Here is an 18,726-nt window from a genome sequence, read left to right on the forward strand (position 1 = left end):
TCTTTGCAGAAGTTTTGCTATTTGCCCTTCTGAGGCATTTGCTGTGTTTACAGGTTGCTGTTGCAATTCGTGATTTGTAAAATATCTGAGAATCTGTCTACCATTGTCAGTGAGAAGCTTGACAAGAACAACTTCCAAGCATGGAAGTTTAGGATGACAAACTTCTTTATGGGAAAGGGAGTTTGGGATTACATCAGTGGTGAAACTGCAGAACCAGTTTTGGGTGCTGCTCCCACTCCTGCTGAATTGAAGGCCTTTAAAGAATGGCATGAAAAAGCCAGAAAATGCCTGTAGTGGCTGTCCGTTAGCATTTCAGATTCTATGATTGTGCATATACAGGATCTAGAGACGCCTAAGGAGGCATGGGATACATTGGTGAAGCTGTATAGCACAAATACCAAAGCACGAAAGATGCAGCTAAAGCAGGAGTTGCACAATGTGCAAAGGAAAAATATGAATATAAATGAGTATTCCTTGAAGGTGAAAGGCCTTGCAGATTCTCTTGCCTCCATTGGAGCACCTGTTGATGATGAGGACTTAGTGTCCGTGACCTTGAATGGTCTTGGGAAAGATTATGCACAATTTCGGACATCCATTGGAGTCCGTGAAACATTTCCTGATTTTCAGGAACTTATTGCTCTCTTGCTGAGTGAAGAGCAAAGGAATGGTGGTTCAGCCACCTCAACTTCTCAAGAGACTGCTTTCTACTCGAATACAGGTAGAGGCAGGGGTAGAGGAAGAGGCCGTTCTGGTGGCCGTGCAGGAAATCAGAACCAACAGCAACAACAGGAAAACCAGTCCTATGGAGGAGGACGTGGTAGTTCTAGAGGCAGGGGGAGCCAAAGAGGCCGTGGTTCATGGCAAAGGAACCAGCAAGTAAATAGCAGCACAGAATGCTATTATTGTGGAAAGCCTGGACACAAGGAGAATACATGCTATAAAAAACAGAATGACATCAAAAGTGGGAAGTTGCAGCAAAGCAACTATGCATCATCAAGTGGGCATGGTGACGACAGAAATGAGCACCTTTTTGTGATGCAGCATATGGTTAACTCCATGTCAGGAGATGCTGCAGCTTGCAATGATGTTTGGTATGTTGATTCAGGTGCCTCTAACCACATGACCAGTCATGGTGAGTGGTTTCATGATGTCAGAAATTTGGATAAGCCAGGTTATGTTGAAACAGGTGATGATACTGCGCACCCAATTACGCAGGTTGGTAAAGTGCCATTGGCTATGCAGGATGGCAAAAAGAAGTACTTGGCAGATGTACTTCATGTTCCAAAAATCACTAAGAACCTGGTTTCAGTTGGCCAGATGGTTGAGCAAGGTCTGCAGGTTAGATTTAATCCTGATGGATGCTTTGTTGAGGACCTGAAAAATAAGTGCCGCTTGGTTGCAAAAGGCAACAAAAATGGAAGAATGTTCACCTTGGATGTTGATATGCCTGAGGTGAAAGCTGCTATGTTTGCGCATGGGAGAGGTGTCATTGCAGATATTGAGATATGGCACAAGCGCATTGGGCACGTGAATATACAAAGGCTGAAATCTATGCAAACGAAAAACATTGTTGCAGGTTTGCCTAAATTCAGAGTTGAGGGAATGCAAAAGGTATGTGAAGCATGCCAAATGGGTAAGCAGGCCAGACATGCATTTCCCAAAAATGCTAAGGTGAGCAGAAGACCTTTGGAAGTGATCCATTCAGATGTTTGGACAACCAAAGCTGCTTCTATTGGTGGATGCCATTACTATGTGACGTTTATTGATGACTACACTAGGAAGGTGTGGATTTATTTTATGAAGCACAAAAGTGAAGTGTTCAGCCATTTCAAGGCTTTTAAGGCCATGGTTGAAAAAGAGAAAGGTGTGCATATTAAAGTGCTAAGATCTGATGGAGGGGGAGAGTACTTTTCAGAAGAATTTTGTGAATATCTGAAAGAACAGGGAATTCAAAGGAAGTACTCATGCAGGTCTACCCCTCAGCAGAATGGGGTTGCAGAAAGGAAGAACAGGCATATCGCAGAAGTAGGACGGGCGATCCTAAATGAGAAAAACATGCCTGATTATTTTTGGGCTGAAGCAGTAGCAACTGCTGTTTATATTATGAACAGAACCCCCACTGCAGCTGTCCATGGCATGACGCCTGAAGAAATGTATACAGGTCAAAAACCAGATATTTCTCACTTGAAGGTATTTGGTTGCATAGCTTATGTTCATGTTCCCGATGAGAAGAGAACAAAGCTGGATCCAAAGGCAGAAAAATGCATCTTTATTGGATATGCTCAGCACCAGAAAGGGTATCACTGTTATAACCCTTCCACTCGCAAAATGCAAGTGAGCAGAGATGTTGTTTTTGATGAAATGAGAAGCTGGTATGCACCAACTGTTATGGTAGGAGATGCAGATGCAGGAAATGGGAATGCTGCAATAAATGCAGAGCAGCAATCTCAAGCCTTGAGTGGACCCAGAGAGTCCTCTACTAGTGGATCTAATGCATGGACAGGGAGATTGAGATCTAGTGAATCGTCACATGGCAGTCCTGATAGTGTTGTGCAGGTATCACATAAGGGAAAAGAAAAAGTGGACCATGCTCCAGTGTTTGATGTGTCTGCTGGTAGCTCTCATGTTGATGGAGAGTCAAGCGGCTCTGAAATGAGCCTTGATGAGGAACTTGGGATTCCTTCAGTTGTTACACCTGGTGCAAGGAAAAGCAGGCATGATTTAAAGACGCCTGCAACTGATCCAGTTGTACGGAGGTCCACTCGTATTAAGTATCCAGTTGATAGGCTGAGATATGATGGGTATACAGCACATCACTATGCTTATATGGTCAAGGTTCTAGAGGAGCCAGAGCCCACATGTTTTGAGGATGCAGCAGGGCATAAAAATTAGGAAGCAGCTATGGATGAAGAGATGGCTGCCTTGGATGCAAACCACACTTGGGATTTGATGCCTTTGCCTCATGATAAGAAGGCTATTGGCTGCAAGTGGGTTTACAAAGTAAAGCACAATGCTGATGGGTCTGTTAGCAGGTACAAGGCAAGATTGGTTGCCAAAGGTTTTGCACAGACATATGGAATTGACTATGAGGAAACTTTCAGCCCAGTTGCAAGGATGGCAACTGTGAGAGCAGTAATTGCTATGGCTGCTGCAAAGGGATGGTCTTTGCATCAGATGGATGTTAAAAATGCCTTCTTGCATGGTGACTTGCAGGAAGAGGTTTATATGATGCAGCCAGACGGTTATGAGGATAAAGCACACCCCGATTTTGTATGCAGGTTGCGCAAAGCCTTGTATGGCTTAAAACAAGCGCCGAGGGCATGGTCAGACAAGATAGGGCAATATCTTGTCACTATTGGATTTCAGATTTCCAATTCAGATTTTTCACTTTATGTGAAAAGGACAAACAGAGGGATTGTGCTTATAGTCATCTATGTTGATGACTTGATTATTACAGGTGATAGTGATGCAGACATTAATGAAGTGAAGCTGCTGTTGAAGCAGAAATTTGAGATGAAGGATTTGGGAGAGCTGCGTTACTTCTTGGGCATTGAGGTTATTAGATCCCCGAGTGGGATATGGCTGTTGCAAAGGCAATACGGTTTGGACATGCTGTCCAAATATGGGATGACAGGCTGTAAGCCTATTTCTGTTCCATTGGAGCAGAATGTGAAGCTCAATGCAGAGACAGGTGAGCTTCTTGAAGATATTACTATGTACAGGCGCATAGTAGGTAGCTTGATTTACATGACTATAACCCGACCAGATTTGAGCTATGCTGTGGGGCTGGTGAGTCAGTTTATGCAGGCACCGAGGAAGCCACATTTGGATGCGGCTAGGCACATACTGCGGTATGTGAAGTCCACATTGCATTATGGACTGTTTTATGAAGCTGGGTGTGCATTACAGGTACATGGATACACAGATGCTGACTGGGCTGGTAGTGTCTCAGACAGGAGATCTACTAGTGGTTTTACGTTTTCCCTTGGGAGTGGTGCCATCAGTTGGAGCAGCAAGAAGCAGCCAACAGTTGCCTTGTCGAGCACAGAGGCTGAGTACAGGGGTGCAGCAATGGCTGCATGTGAGGTAGCTTGGTTACGGAAGCTACTTGTAGATATGGGACAGTCAGTTCATGCAGCAGTTGTCATTCATTGTGACAACATTAGCAGCATCATGCTTGCTAATAACCCAGTTTATCATGCTAGAACGAAGCACATTGAGGTGCATTATCACTTTGTGAGAGAGAAGGTTCTAGCTGGTGAGATTGATCTTGTCTATGTCAGCACTGAGGAGCAGGTGGCTGATATCTCTACGAAGGCATTGGGTACCGAGAAGCTTCGCAGATTTAGGAGCTTGCTTGGTGTACGTGAGATGGATTTGAGCTTGAGGGGGAGTGTTGAGATATCAAGCTCTATCCCCGACATATCTCCTGGATGACTATCATTTATGTCACCGCCTATGTTAGTTATACTCGTGGTGTAGTTAGACTACCACGTATGTTTTTGGTTTGGGTTCACATATGAACCACGTATTCTAGGTTTTGACATATAGGGTATTTCCCTCTTCTATTGTATTGTTGTTGTGTGCAAAAGTGAAGAAAGGCTTCACCCTCCAATCTTGTGTCCTCTCTCTTTTTGTGTGTTGTGAAGAAAGCTGAACTTGAGTCTCCTATCTCTCTCCCTCATTCTTTACACTCTGATACCATGACAAAATATGAAGAGGGGAGAGGAGAAGAGTGGAGATGAGGAGAGAGGGCACAGCTAGAGAGCACACCACAAATGACTAACTGTACACTAGAATTAGTTGAAAAAATAGAATATATACAAACCCTTTTAGGGTTAGGGTTAGGGGATCTAACCCTTTTCTTTATAGCACTCTATAAGGTTAGTGCTATGCACATATGATCACGTGATGGTGCTATGCACACATGATCACATGATGTTGAGCGTGAACTCTCAACAAGTGCCCACGTCGATCGCCGAATCCACCCCCGGTATATGCCCATGGAATGACAATGGACTTGGGCCCAATTCAGAGAACTCCAAAAGGACGACCCCAATATGTTGTACAACTTTTCAAAGTACAACTTCCCGAAAGAGATGACTCAGGAGGGATTTTGCTTCCATCTCTAGTCATTCAACGACACGTACGGCTCAATTTCAGATCCTGCCGTCATAGCAACGGTCCACTACTTCAACCGCCTCCTCCTCTTACGACTCCGCGATCTCCCCGCCCACAGTCGCCCCATCAACGACCGCCTCTACAATTTGAAAAACTAGATTATCTTCAATCCCGACGTCGGTCCTACGCAATTTCAGAACCTCCGCATCCGCAATCTCCATGGACATCACATCCACACATACAAGGATATGCACACCACCCATTTTTAAAAGTATCGCTCATACCTCACTCACCTCACTCCGCAAGAGCCTTTTTATTGTAAAGAGAGGGAGAGTGCTAAAGGGTCGGCCCTCCCTTCAAAAGGTGGCATGTATGAAAGGCCAAAGTGTTGACTTTGGTCTTCATTATTGTTTGCACAAGTTTGAATACAAGATCCCTCTTCTCTTCCAAGAGAGTATTTTGGGTGTTCCCTTGTTTCCATTGTAGTGCCCTTGCATTTACCACTCCATCCCCCTTCACTCTCATCTTCCCTTCTCCTTTTCCCTCCCTTCTCCCCTCTCTTCTCCCCTCTCCCCCTTCCCTCTTTCTCTCGTGGAAACACATTGCAACAATCCGAAGGCCGCTTAAGTGACACTTGCAGATGGCTCGTGCCTTACATTGCTCTCACAAGGAGTAGCTTGGAATGGAGGCTCCATCGGCATCTCTTCAACATCCCCACGACACGTGAGTCACCGCCGAGACCCACACAACTGGCTTTGAGCTAAATGTATTCCATAGAAACACCTTAGTGGATATGTACAGAATATGTGGGAGCATGGAGGATGCACAGCACGTTTTTGACAAATTGCCTTCTTCGTTAGCAGGATTTCTTGGAATGCCATGATCCTTGGGTATAGCAAGCACGAACATGGTGAATGGCTTTGGATTTATATGCACACATGCAACGGGAAGCTATCAAACCAAATCATCGGACTTTTATCGGTGCATTGAAGGCCTGCAGTTGCCTTGCAGCACTAGAAGAAGGGAAGCGAGTTGATGGAAAATTTATGAAAGTAAAACACTTGGAGAAAAGCTAGCAACATTTGGTAGCACGGCAAAATCTTCCCAAACCCTAATGCTTTGAAAGATTTGGCCACATATCATTTCAAGTCTATTAATCATGATTGTTCTCATCTACTCATCCTACAAATAAAAAATCAGCTTATAAAATGTAAAGTATCAAATCCTTACTCTAGTCCCTTTTTCATATTCAATGGCCTAATCATAATGAACCCTCTAAACATGGAATCAAAATGGACCACACTTGTAATCTTGCAGTAAAGAAAGTTCAAAGTGTCAAAAAAGATTATTTCAAAGATGATTATCTTTGCCCTTCTCTTTTTATTTGACTAAGGTTAGAGAATCATTCATAAATGCTTAAACCTTAGAGGGTTAATATCATATTCCTCCTATCTATACTTTCATAAGTTAGTGACCATTGTATAGGAAGATTGCACCGGAGTCTAGCGAGATGAGGAATAAGTACGCTCATGTAAAAGGCCACCTTATGTTTTCCCTCTAAATCTCCATATATTGTGCATTAAGAGGTAGCTATGTTCTCAAAAAGCTCCCTTTCTTGCTATCTCACCAATCTTGGAGCCAAGACTCTTTATAAGCCTTGAGAGATTCCCTATAAAGCATATTCCAATTATATGGTTACACCATAATTCTCTAAGGAAGAAATATTAATGATTTAATATCCATCAAACCTCCAATGCTAGATAAAACCCATAGTTCAAATTTTGTCTCCCATATTTCTTCAAAGCGTAAGAAATTCTAGGTAGGATGTGTCCTGATTAGTGCATATCCCATGGCCCTAGATAAACCTTAGATAAGGGGTAATCAACTTTGAAAAAATGGCAAAAATATGAAGTGTATGTTATTTTTCTCTCAACTCGACTAAAACAACGAGGTCTTGGGGTCATAAACCGTTCTGCAAATCGTAGTCACTCCAACTCGAGTAGGCAGAGTAGCAAAATGTTTAGTAGCATAGCACCATATATACACAAGAGTTGGCAACATCTCGAGATCCCAAAAACTAAGGGGCTGCATTAGGGTGCTCTCTTTGAAAGTGATTAGCACAGACGCTCCACAATGAAACTCATTTCTATGTAGCTAAAAACCCATATATCACACTATTAGAACATGATCTACAGTGTGACCATACACATACTTGAGAATAGAGAATGGCTACTACGCTCCCTCCATTCCAAGCATAGTACATATCCTTCAAAACTCCTCCACTAAGTCGAAGCAACACCCAAGTAGAACGATGCCCCCATCATGAACGAGGAGATACGTAGTTTCTTAGCGAATGAACGTGGTGTTCAGGCAACAAAAGTTCTAGAGTAGAGCAACATGATCACACACAGTGTAACCTTTGGTCGAAGTCCAGCAAATCAACTCTGTCTCTAGCCCGACCACCATGGCATCTCTGCTAGGAATAATGTGTCCATTTCTAAAGTCGTAGGGAAGCGTCCTAGTTGTAGGGAAGCTTTCAAATTTCTCGGAGAAGCTCTGGTGAAGGACCAGAGTCCAAACCTGGCTGGAAATCTTGATCTTCTAGGGCATCACTAGGAACCAGGAACCAGAGAAAGGAGACTTGCCTGAGGTCGCTCCATAGCTGAGGTCCCTTTCAAAAATGACGAGGCAGAGAGAGGTCAGATCTTTTTGATGTACTACGCTACTATGAAATGCTGAGTCAGGATCTACCATCTCGGGCAAAAAAGAATAGAGCTCAATGTCCAAGTATGGAGACAAGCAGCCAGAGCAGCAAGGAAAGAAGAGGCAGGTGTCATAGCAAAGGGACCTACAAGGAGGCGCAGAAGCCAGCAGAGGCCCTCCGAGCACCAGAGCCATGAAGGCTGAGCTAAATGAATGCCAGTGTCATGAAGGAGAAAGCATTTCGCTCCCTTGCTCAATTGAATTACGCTACTAGCAGAAGGAACCACGCAATTAGCAGAAGATAAGTCCATGGCCCCAAGGGAGGCACAGGACATGGATCATCCAAGGGATTGGGGCTAAGATTTGACCTAGGGAGTGCGCCTCGCTGTTATCCACAGTGCACAATGGGTAGACATGAATTCAGGCTTCAAAAAAGCATATGAAGGGCCTGGAACAAGGTTGCCTTGTATCGTGAGCATGGTACTTCTTCTGTCAGAGCCTCGTGGTTCTAGTTTTTTCCAGGCTCAACGTGTGGGTTGCTTTGGAAACCTCATCTCCCAATGCTTGCGCACTCTCCTTGAGCCGTGTGCCAAGCTTCGTTGAGTCCTGTTAAACTCCACTTTTAATAACTATAGATATGGGGCATGGCGGTCCAACATTACCATCCTTAGTACTAGTTAGTGGACATGTCCTTATTCATGTCCCTCCAGTAAAATTGTATCATATGCAAGTCCAATACCAAGACGCACTCCTCTATATAGTATCCCCCATAAAGTAAGCGATCCTAGTGATCTATGTATAGCTCCATGACTCCGAGTAATCCATCATGTGATAAATCCCTATAGGGGGAAATAAGGAGAATGAAGTACAACACATTAAATTTCCTCAATCATGCCAAGGCACCCTTAGAAACAAGGAGCCCCAAGGGGAGGGGAACGTGCACTAAAGCCTTTTAGTGGCCATCACATTCAATGCACACTCTCTATAGTGTGTGGACATCTCCATGCATTCCTCAGAGAATTATCATAAGAGACATCAATATAAGTGTATGAGATAATCAAAAGCATAAGAGACTCCTTGCTCATCCCAATGTGGGAAATCATAGTATGTGAGTCTTGTGCTCTCGACATGTACACCCTGGGTCCCCAAGGGGGTGTGTGTGTGTGTGTGTGTGTGGCCCACCCCCAACCCAAAGGTAAGACCACATGGTGGGGAGTAAGCCCACCATGTGGAACTTACTCCCCACCTAAAGTAAATGCTACAAAAATGGATCTTTATGATAAGTGTCAAAAGTGATATAAAAGCACGATGCCATCAGTAGACACATACTCCAGTTTATGAAACCAATGTTTCTGCACATAAAAAGTAATCATTAGTACACAAAGGAAAGGGATTCAAACTATTTCCAATGACAAAGATTAAACCATGCTTAAAATTATATTATGATTATGAATTAATTGTATGGTACTAGCCCAACCAAAGGCTAGTTGGGAGATCTCTGTCTGTGTGTGTGTGTGTGTGTGTTTAGATTATACTAGCCCGACCAAATTCTAGTTGGGAGATCAATGTGTGTGTGTGTGTGTGGGTGTGTGTTTAGATTTAATAAATCCTTCAATAAATAAACCATACAATTCATTCAATCATTCGAATAATTCTTAAAAGTTGCATATGATACATGGATTTATAGTTTTAAAGAAAACTAAATTGAAGTAACTTATGACAATATTGCAATCCAAACATTTTTGTTAAGTATCTGAGCATTAAGATTGGCAATAGAATTTTTCTTAATATGGAATTTGCAATTTTAGGCAAAGAGTTAGTATAAAAGTGTCGTATCCATCAAGTGGTCCACGCTCTGAGGTCAGGGTCCACTTACGTGCCGCCGCTATCCAAGAAAAACTAGGTTTTAGAACATCATAGTTTCAATTGGGTAGACAGGTAATGCATGTATTCCCTAGCATGTTATTGCTTTACCTAGGAACAAAGACATCCGTCTAGATTCACAAATATCAATTTTGCAAATACTATATACAATCAGTGTCACAAATCTATCATTAGTCTACGACCAAAGTGTGTGAGATAATAAGGGGGGTAGTCCACACCCTTAAAAGAAAAAATTGAAGTGGGGGATACTCCACTCCCTTAGGTTAGTCAATCTCAACTTTTTATTTTATAAACCAAAGACTACAACAATTGATAAAAAATTGATACTAGAATCATCAAGGGATGAATCACCATTTTAATAAAATAGACGATAATTGTGGGGGGTAGTCCACACCCAAGTGAGACTATTAAACATAAATCCTTAAACAATGAAAGCAGTTATAAAGAAATCATACTTAGTATAAAGACAATGAAAGTCAAGGCTAAGGCATAATTGCATGGAGTCTCTTCAACTATTTTAAACTTTAAATGACCAACCTTTAAATGAATATATAAATGACTAAACTTACATGAATATATAAATGAGAAATTTTGCAAAGAAAATTTTAAAAGAGATTAAGGACAAAGAAAAAATAAGGAAGTGACAAGAAGGTTATATAATGGCGATAAATTGTTAAGCAAAATTTATCTGTGTATGTGTATGTGTGTGTGTGTGTGTGGCCCACCCCCAACCCAGAGGTAAGCCCACATGGTGGGGAGTAAGCCCACCATGTGGAACTTACTCCACACCTTAAAGTAAATGCTAGAAAAATGGATCTCTATGATAAGTGTCAAAAGTGATATAAAAGCACGACGCCATCAATAGACACATACTCCAATTTGTGGAACCAATGTTTTTGCACATAAAAAGTAATCATTAGTACACAAAGGAAAGGGATTCAAACTATTTCCCATCTAGTACTTGTTCTTGTGGTGCACAAATGATTCAATAGGTCCTTACGATCATTATAATATTTCAAAGGGGTTTTCAAACGACACTACATGGATTTTTTCACACCATCGCCAAAGCTTAGTTATGTAATTGAGTTCGGTATCCATCAATTGTCTATTAGCAAAGTAGATATAGGGTGGTCCTTTCTATGATCATCAAGCTAAGTTAAACACGTTTTTTGGCATTCTTTGACACATAGGTGAACATAGAAAACAATATATTAGCACATTAGACCAAATAAATAAGAAAAATATATTTTTACAAAACCCAAGCATCATATCAAAATATCTAAACTTATATAACAGCTCCCATCCTTCAGAGCACAAATCCATTACCTTTGTATATTATACCTTGTTTTTCATCCTTCAATGGTTCGATATTCCATTACAAACTTTGTTGGTGGAATTTACAAGCTTGACAATTCCAAGGTCTTCGACCGTACATCGAATACGAGCTACAAGAGTAGATGCTTCTCGTAAAAGCTATGGTTGTTGCACTCCTTTTAAGCTATGATTCTTATCAGACATTATGGGCTTCTTTTTAAGTGGGGTGACTTCAAGATCTCTTCACACACAAGATATGCACCCAAATGAATACGTCAGACTTGCTTATGTATTCATAGGAACAATGAGTTGGTTGTCAACTTGTCTTTCGAATAGACAGTCTTGTAGAAACGTGACATTGTGTGTTTCTTTCATGTGCCGCTGTAATGAAACCTCCACTTACTCATCCTTTCCTTTGGAAGGTTGTCTACCTTTTAAAACATATCAACTTACTCGAACCATTCAAGATGCTTTCATATAAAAGTCTCTATTTCTAATTAAATCTACTCTGTCCCTGCGTCTAAATCATCCCCACAAGCAGTTCTCACAGTTTCCAGTTCTCTGACGCTGTAGTGTAAAATTCCCCCTTCATTCAATGACCATGTAGCGTACATTTTCCCCTTCAAGTGAATGACAAATGTAATCTGGCCTTTCCACGCACTGTTCAAAGACTAGGCAATCTGGGTTCCTTGAGAGCTGTTCAATAATATACTACAGCCGATCGATCATTCAACAAGGTTTCCTGAAGTTGATGTAGACGTGCTGCTCTGAGTGCGATTGTACTCAGCTAAACTTTGTTTTCTTTTTGAAATACAAATCATGTTGACTTACACATACAGATGCTAAGTTTACTGATACACATCATATCGAGTTTAGAATTTTTTACAAAATACAGTAGATTTGAATACGGGTGCTGTTCTTGGTTGCACTGCGAGGTATGAATGACACAAAACCCAATTCCAGTAACTTCTAGGAGTCGGTAGCTGTGCTCACTCCCTTACAGCTGCAATGCGTCACTTTTTCTGAACTAATCACCACAGCCTTGCGGGATGGGCGATGAAAATATACTTTCAAAAGCTATAATCTGCTTCAAATTATTATCTATGGCAGAAAACCTTAAAAAACATCAATGCAGTTACACGGAGTACATCAGAACCTTCTGCATAATATTTTTTTGTAACAAAATACTCATAGTGAATACTGTTTATATGCAAAATGGTGAATAATTTAAAAAAGAAATAGTGCAACCCTCAATGAGAATTCTGACGAACCCAGATAAGGAAAAATGCATCAGCTTTTTAATGAAAATTCTCATTTTCCAGCTAATGTGAGTTGTGACCACTGAGCATGTTGCAATAAACAAACACCTATTGAACTAAGCTGGTTTTAAAAGTAAGATGATGACATCTAATTAAGTTTCCACCAAGAGAATACAAGAGATTCAGAGAATGTCAGTGCCTTTTCCTCAAAGGCCCAAATGCCAGGGTAGTTCCAGCTAATACTTGAGGTGAAATTGGACATAAAATAAACTGGAAAAGGAAACCCCTCCACCTGCTACACTTGTCCAGCTTGCTTGAGAAAAATCAATGAAGAAACTTTTCCTTAAATCAGCCTGCTGAGAGTTGTATACCATTGAGACGAAGTCATAACAAAGAATTTTAGCTATATATATATGACATTCTAGTTCACTGCTTGATTGAATCTTACAAAGTTGTTTGTTTAATCAGCAACTATATCATGTTCTTTCCAGGTCCTTGAACGACTGTATACTGCATGTGTCACCTAAGACCTTCGATGGTGTCATAGCAGTTGAACCATCCTTCAAGGAACCATGGAGAGAAAATTAAAAGGCAATTTACATGCTAGTGAGGAACAGCTCCAGTTGCATCCCGATATTGCTTGTGCATGATTTTCTTGTAATCTGCAGTCAGATCCTCCAGACTATTAGTTAAGCGACCCCTAAAGATTCAAAGTGGGATGCCAATTGTAAAAGCGCAAAAAAAGGAACCCTGTATCAGATCAAATTCTACAATGGATTAGAAGGCGCATAAATTTATCTACATGAGTTACCAACTTTTGAACAGAGATTTGTTTATGAAATGCATACATGTATGCATGCATTTATTTATGGACATCTTTAGGTGCATACATGCGCACATGCTGCAGGTATGTGAACTAATGATAAAAGCACACCATATGGCATATTTAGATTAATCCAGAACTGTGCCCACACTCATCCAAAACAAGCAGGACAGTTTTGGTCTCATGATGGTCACCCAGAACGTGAGAATCATAAACCATGCACAGCAGGAACTAGCTGCTTTGGCATCCCCTACCAACATGCCCACATGTGCATATATCCACACAGCACCTTCTCATGAAAACCTATTTCTGTGAGAAACTTATCCATAAGGCATAAAACATCATAAACTACCCATAACATAAACTAAATGCTTTGATATTCCTACTGACATCTTGCTCTCGCATGCACACGTATCCACAAGCAACTGAATGATATAACGTAAGCAGCAACTTCCGCCCAGGTCCATGCATTCCTTCCAGTCATTTAAAAAGACCTTCCAGTCATTAAAAAAGACAAGTCCCACAACATAAAGGAGGGGGAAAGAAAGAAGAAAGCAGGGAGGAAGCATACCTTCTTGATTACTCCACAAAGCTGCAGCATAGCTGTTTAATGGGCTGTCGTTGTTTGGCTCTGTGCCAAAAAGGGAAAACAGATTTCAAAACTCAAACCATCAGCCATAATCACGAACCAACAGAAACCTGATATCATCTATATTTTTCTTGTGTCAGGCCCAAAACTTGATGTAAGTTTTAAAGACTGCAGATTGCCAACCTGCATGCAATTACCTGCCAAGAGACTTTGAATAGAAAGAAGGATAGTTCGTACATCATATGCAGAGGACCATTTATCCTGCAAAGATGATCAAGCCTTATTTTTTGCCATCATATTATACTCACATTGAAAGGTCAGAAGATTGGACAAGTGGCCAACCTGAAGAATGTCCAAGCAGATGTTTCCATACTGATCAACATTTGGATGGAAACACATGGTCTCAAACTTCACGAGTGGTGGCTTAAAAGGATAGTCTGTAGGAAACCGTAGGGATAACTTATAAGAAAGCCCTTCATACACAGTTCCTACACTGCCTTTGATTGTCCCAATCCAAGAAAATATGTTGTCACCATCTGGAAAAGCAGATATGCCAGGATCTCCACACGTCTGCATACAGCTTTCACCATTAGCTACTTAAGCATTCTTTCGGCCAAACATTAGTGAAGCCTTTCTGATCCACTAGAATTACTGCAACAAAAATAGAATCTCTCCATTGCAAGCTCTTATACTCAATTCAAACAAGACAAAGCATATTCTTTGTTCATCTACTGCTTCAGTAGCCCTTTTATAGCTCAGAGACAAAATTAGGAAGGCTAAAATTGCAAGTTTTTATACCCATGTCAAAGAATGGCAGCTTTCCTTCTTCATGTATATACCTAGATGAATCCAGGAACATTCCCGAACTCATCCTCTAAAAACACAACATACTGCAGTTTCAATCTCATGATAGTCACTTATAAGGTTGAAAACCATAAACTCCATCATGCATAGCAGGGACTAGCTACTATGGCATCCCAACTGACGTCATCAGCACCCAACAGTGGGGGTAGACCATAGTATAAAAATATGCTCTCACACATACAAATCCACACACCAACACACATACAAATCCACACACCAACACATACTTGAGTATCCATTTACACAAAGTCTTCGTATTGAGTTTCTGTTGGCACTCCGGAGGTGAAGGGCAGACTCAGCCATGATGAAGGCTAGCACTAAAGGAGAAGGCTAATCAAAAAGTAGTCCAAAATATCTTCATTCAAGCTACAACTACTTGTGAAGTCTAAACAATTTCATTTTAGCCTCTCCCAAACGAGCATCTATCATTCTCTGCTCAGACCCATCCAGGAAAGGCCAAAGACTCAGAATTGTGAATACACCAACGAGACTATACCATTCCCTTGGGGCGAGCTCTTAGTGCTCAAAGCACAAAATAAAAAATGGATGTAATGCCCACACCTTATATAGTCTCAAGGCCCTAGAGACACCTTAAGTTCATTCCAACAGGCCCTTCTCCTTACCCTATCTAACCTAAGATAATATCTTAATTCTACAATACCAAGTCCTGCCACACATACCATTCACACCAAGAATTCCAATTTGAAGCCATGGCTGGATGTCTCCAATTTGATGCTTACAATGAGACAGAGGGCACAATCAAGCAAGCCAAGGTTTGAACTCTGAGATTGCACATGTGCTGTTCAATAGCACATTGTGGCCAGTTCCAATCAATACCAACACGTGGTTGTACTAAATTTATAAGATCGACAGCAACTATAGAATATCCCAACATCGAAACTACCATGGTGGGCACTTGAAACTGTTTGTGCATTGTATGTCATAATAGCCTCAAATTGTGGCCAAGTAATCTATATCAAATTGTGGTCAAGCTTAGAATGACTAGCTTATCTCTTTCTTATAAATAGTGCTAAGAAAGAAAATAGACCAGATTAAGAAAACACTCTTAGTTTCACGATTGATTTCTTTATTATAGAACAAGAAGATTCCAAACAGTTTAAGAACGCTTAAACATCATTCATTAAGCTATAATTTACGCGAGAGAGAGAGAGAGAGAGAGAGAGAGAGAGAGAGAGAGAGAGAGAGTGACTGTTACCATAACTCATCAGCATATCCAAGCATTCCTCTTACACACAAGTAAACACTCTTTACCACATCAAACACATATATTGAAGTACAGTTTACAATGCTAGAGCACAATATGGACCTTGTAAAAGAGAGCCCACAATGTACAAGGATGTGCAACCAAAAACAAGGTCATATTGTCAAAACTCCAAAAGTGAAGGGGTAAATTCCCTTCAGAAAGATGTTTCCGTACAGACTTTTGCCAAATTTTGGGAATTGAAAGCAAAATCCATCACTATGAAGGTTAAACACAAAGTTCTCACGAAAAAGCTTGAAAGGTTGCTCGCAAGGGCATCCCAGAGCCTCATGCTGTCAAAAATTATCATTATGCTTCTTCCTGCTCTCACTTGCAACATTTATTAAGTACCTTGGATTTCTCCAATTACTTCTCCCACCAGATTTGGGGCATTCATGACCTCCTTTCTCTCTTGCAACTAAAGCTCTCCACAACAAGATAAACACTCTTATCCTCCCAAGTCACTATCACAAATATGGTGTAACAAACGGGACTGTGAACCACGCCACCATGCAATTTCAACAATTTGACTCATAAGGTATACTTCAACAACGAGGGGATGCTAGGTCTTCTTCAACATGGTTTATGCACAAGTCTCCTCCAACACACGAGGGGAAGCTAGGTTTTATCATGAGCACTTCCTCTTCATCTAACTTGAGACCAGTCAAACCCTTGCTATTAGATAGCTTATCTTCTGACAGCCGGTTAGTCTCTAAAAGAACTAGTCTCATAAATCTGTTGGTCTCTCTCCCGCGTGAATACACTGGCACACACATTATTTGTTCTGAGGTTTCTGTGGTGCCACATGACAGTATGTATAGATAGGTGTACTCGTACAGATTAAATTCCCCTACATGACAGTTTGTATAGATAGGTGGACTCGTACAGTTTAAATTCACCTAAGATTATCAAATTTTACTCATCAACGATATGACGCATGGTGGCTTCTTGGTCGTACTGATGGAGTTCAGCAAAACCACCTTCTCTTCTGTCTTTTTCAAACTCTCTTGCACTTATGATGTGAACCGAGCAAAAAATAAATTAAACTCCTGAGGTTTGCTTCCAATCTTACCATTAGCGACATTAGCTCTGTTTGCAACCTGCATACAACAATCAGCCAAAAACCTGATTACTCGCTGCGTAAAAAGCTTAACAGCTACATATTCTAGACATTCGATAGAACAGATGCAAATTAGATTACAACCCGCTCAGTTGGTGCATCGCATTCCACAAAACTTAATAGAACAATCGCTGTTGCGAGTACGCGCTCACGGCAGGAAAGAATCCCAACTTCTTCACCTAATCAATTATGACGATCGTCTACCCTCCAGATAAAGGAAACGGTGGACCGACCAAGTTGAGACACTGACAAGAAGCCACGAATTGGACTTGCTACTGAGTGGAGAGCCCCCTTTTTGGACACGGCATTGAAATATCGGCTCACCATGCTCATGAAGCTCACATCGCAATCGTCTCACTCTTTCGTGAATGGGACATAGCGACGCATCCAGCTAAAACTATCGGAGGAAAAATAGTTCCTCCCCAAACTAAAGACCCTTAGTAAAAAGAAAATGTCGTCACATGTTAACGTGCATGTTTTACTGGACGAGGCACGAGCAGCGTGTACCCTAATGGGCTGAGGCAAGGCAAAATAACTGACAAGATTGCAGCACAGAGAGAGAGAGAGAGAGAGAGAGAGAGAGAGAGAGTACCTGCGCGAGACGGAATGGCTATCCACGGGTTGCGAGGCAGGCCGAGCGTGCTTGGCGTTGAGGAGAAGCAGGGAGTCACCGATGGCAGAGGCGGTGTTGTGCTGTTGAGAGCCAGCTCGGGACTCCATGGAAAGGAAAGGAGAGCAGATCGATGGATAGAGTCGGCGGAGGAAGGGAAAAAATGGGGAAGGAAGGGAAAGGAAGCGAGGGGAGAGGGCAAAGCTATGGAGGCGAGAAGAGCTATGGAGATGAAGGTCCTGAAAATACAGCAGAAAAACAGAGCTTCTTCTTCTTGTTAACAGTAACAGAACAAATGAAGAAGAAGAAGAAAAGTGTATAATCCCGAAGAGCGAGAAAGCCGGCCTTTTTTTTTTTCCCCTCTCATTTCTTTAGAGAGAGAATCAAGCGTTTTTCGAATTTTCGCCCCTTTCCCCATTTCATCCCAATTTGGCGTCCGCTTCCCTTCTTCTTCTTTTTTTTTTTTTTTTGGTCCGAACTTTTGACCGTTGCTCTCATTCGCTTCATGCATACTCGGGTTCTCGAAACTCCCTCCTTGGTTTCCCTGTCGGCCTGTTTCCACACACCCCAATTGCGCACGCACGCACGCATGCATCTATAGCATCATTTGCGATGGCATCCAATCTGCTTCGTATCAATTGCAATCTATATTTTTGGTGAAGATAGAACTATAATATATATCAATCTGTTACAAGGCTTATGTGGCAAATGATGCCAGGAATAGCCAAGAGGCTTTACAAGGCTTAAGTGTGTATAATAGAAGTGTCAAAACCTACACGTAATGTGACAAGTGAGTAGAGCTCAAAAAACCGAGTGATTTCCTTTTTGGAGCACCCTCACATTCTTAAGAGGTAAAGCTTGGTTAATGTGGAAGAGCAAAAATACATTAAAATATAGGAACCCATCTCCTTTCAAATTAATGTAACTTTTTAATGTGTTACCCAAATTTCAAGGTGTAAAGACATATATTGAAGCTCTTTTAGTGTAAAACACAACCGTGTTAATTTGAATAATTTCTCCTCATGGCATATTGCTAAATTCATCTCATACTCAAGATTTTGATAGGTTTTCTTACTAAAGGGAGTTGGCACCCCAGGGAGTCAGAACAATTCATTTAAGTTGTGAAAGCTGAGCTTCAATGTCGGCACATAGTTATTATCCTTGTCATTCTATCTAGA

General features: G+C 41.4%; 1 protein-coding gene across 1 annotated transcript; it reads right to left on the reverse strand.

Moving 5' to 3' along the window:
* Positions 1–12,377: 12,377 nt before the first annotated feature.
* On the reverse strand, positions 12,378–17,858 carry LOC147895352 (uncharacterized). Its single transcript, XM_087383519.1, has 6 exons — positions 17,531–17,858; positions 16,891–16,918; positions 14,036–14,263; positions 13,891–13,954; positions 13,676–13,735; positions 12,378–12,943 (listed from the first exon to the last, which is right to left on the reverse strand). Exons 1-6 carry the CDS (start codon positions 17,656–17,658, stop codon positions 12,885–12,887), a joined length of 567 nt encoding a protein of 188 aa, XP_087239645.1. The 5' UTR covers positions 17,659–17,858; the 3' UTR covers positions 12,378–12,884.
* Between the last annotated feature and the right edge of the window lie 868 nt (positions 17,859–18,726).

The sequence above is a fragment of the Dipteris shenzhenensis genome, chromosome 13 (assembly GCF_047967505.1).
Source record: "Dipteris shenzhenensis isolate YYH24624 ecotype China chromosome 13, Dip_SZ_1.0, whole genome shotgun sequence".
NCBI classification, from domain to species: Eukaryota; Viridiplantae; Streptophyta; class Polypodiopsida; order Gleicheniales; family Dipteridaceae; genus Dipteris; species Dipteris shenzhenensis.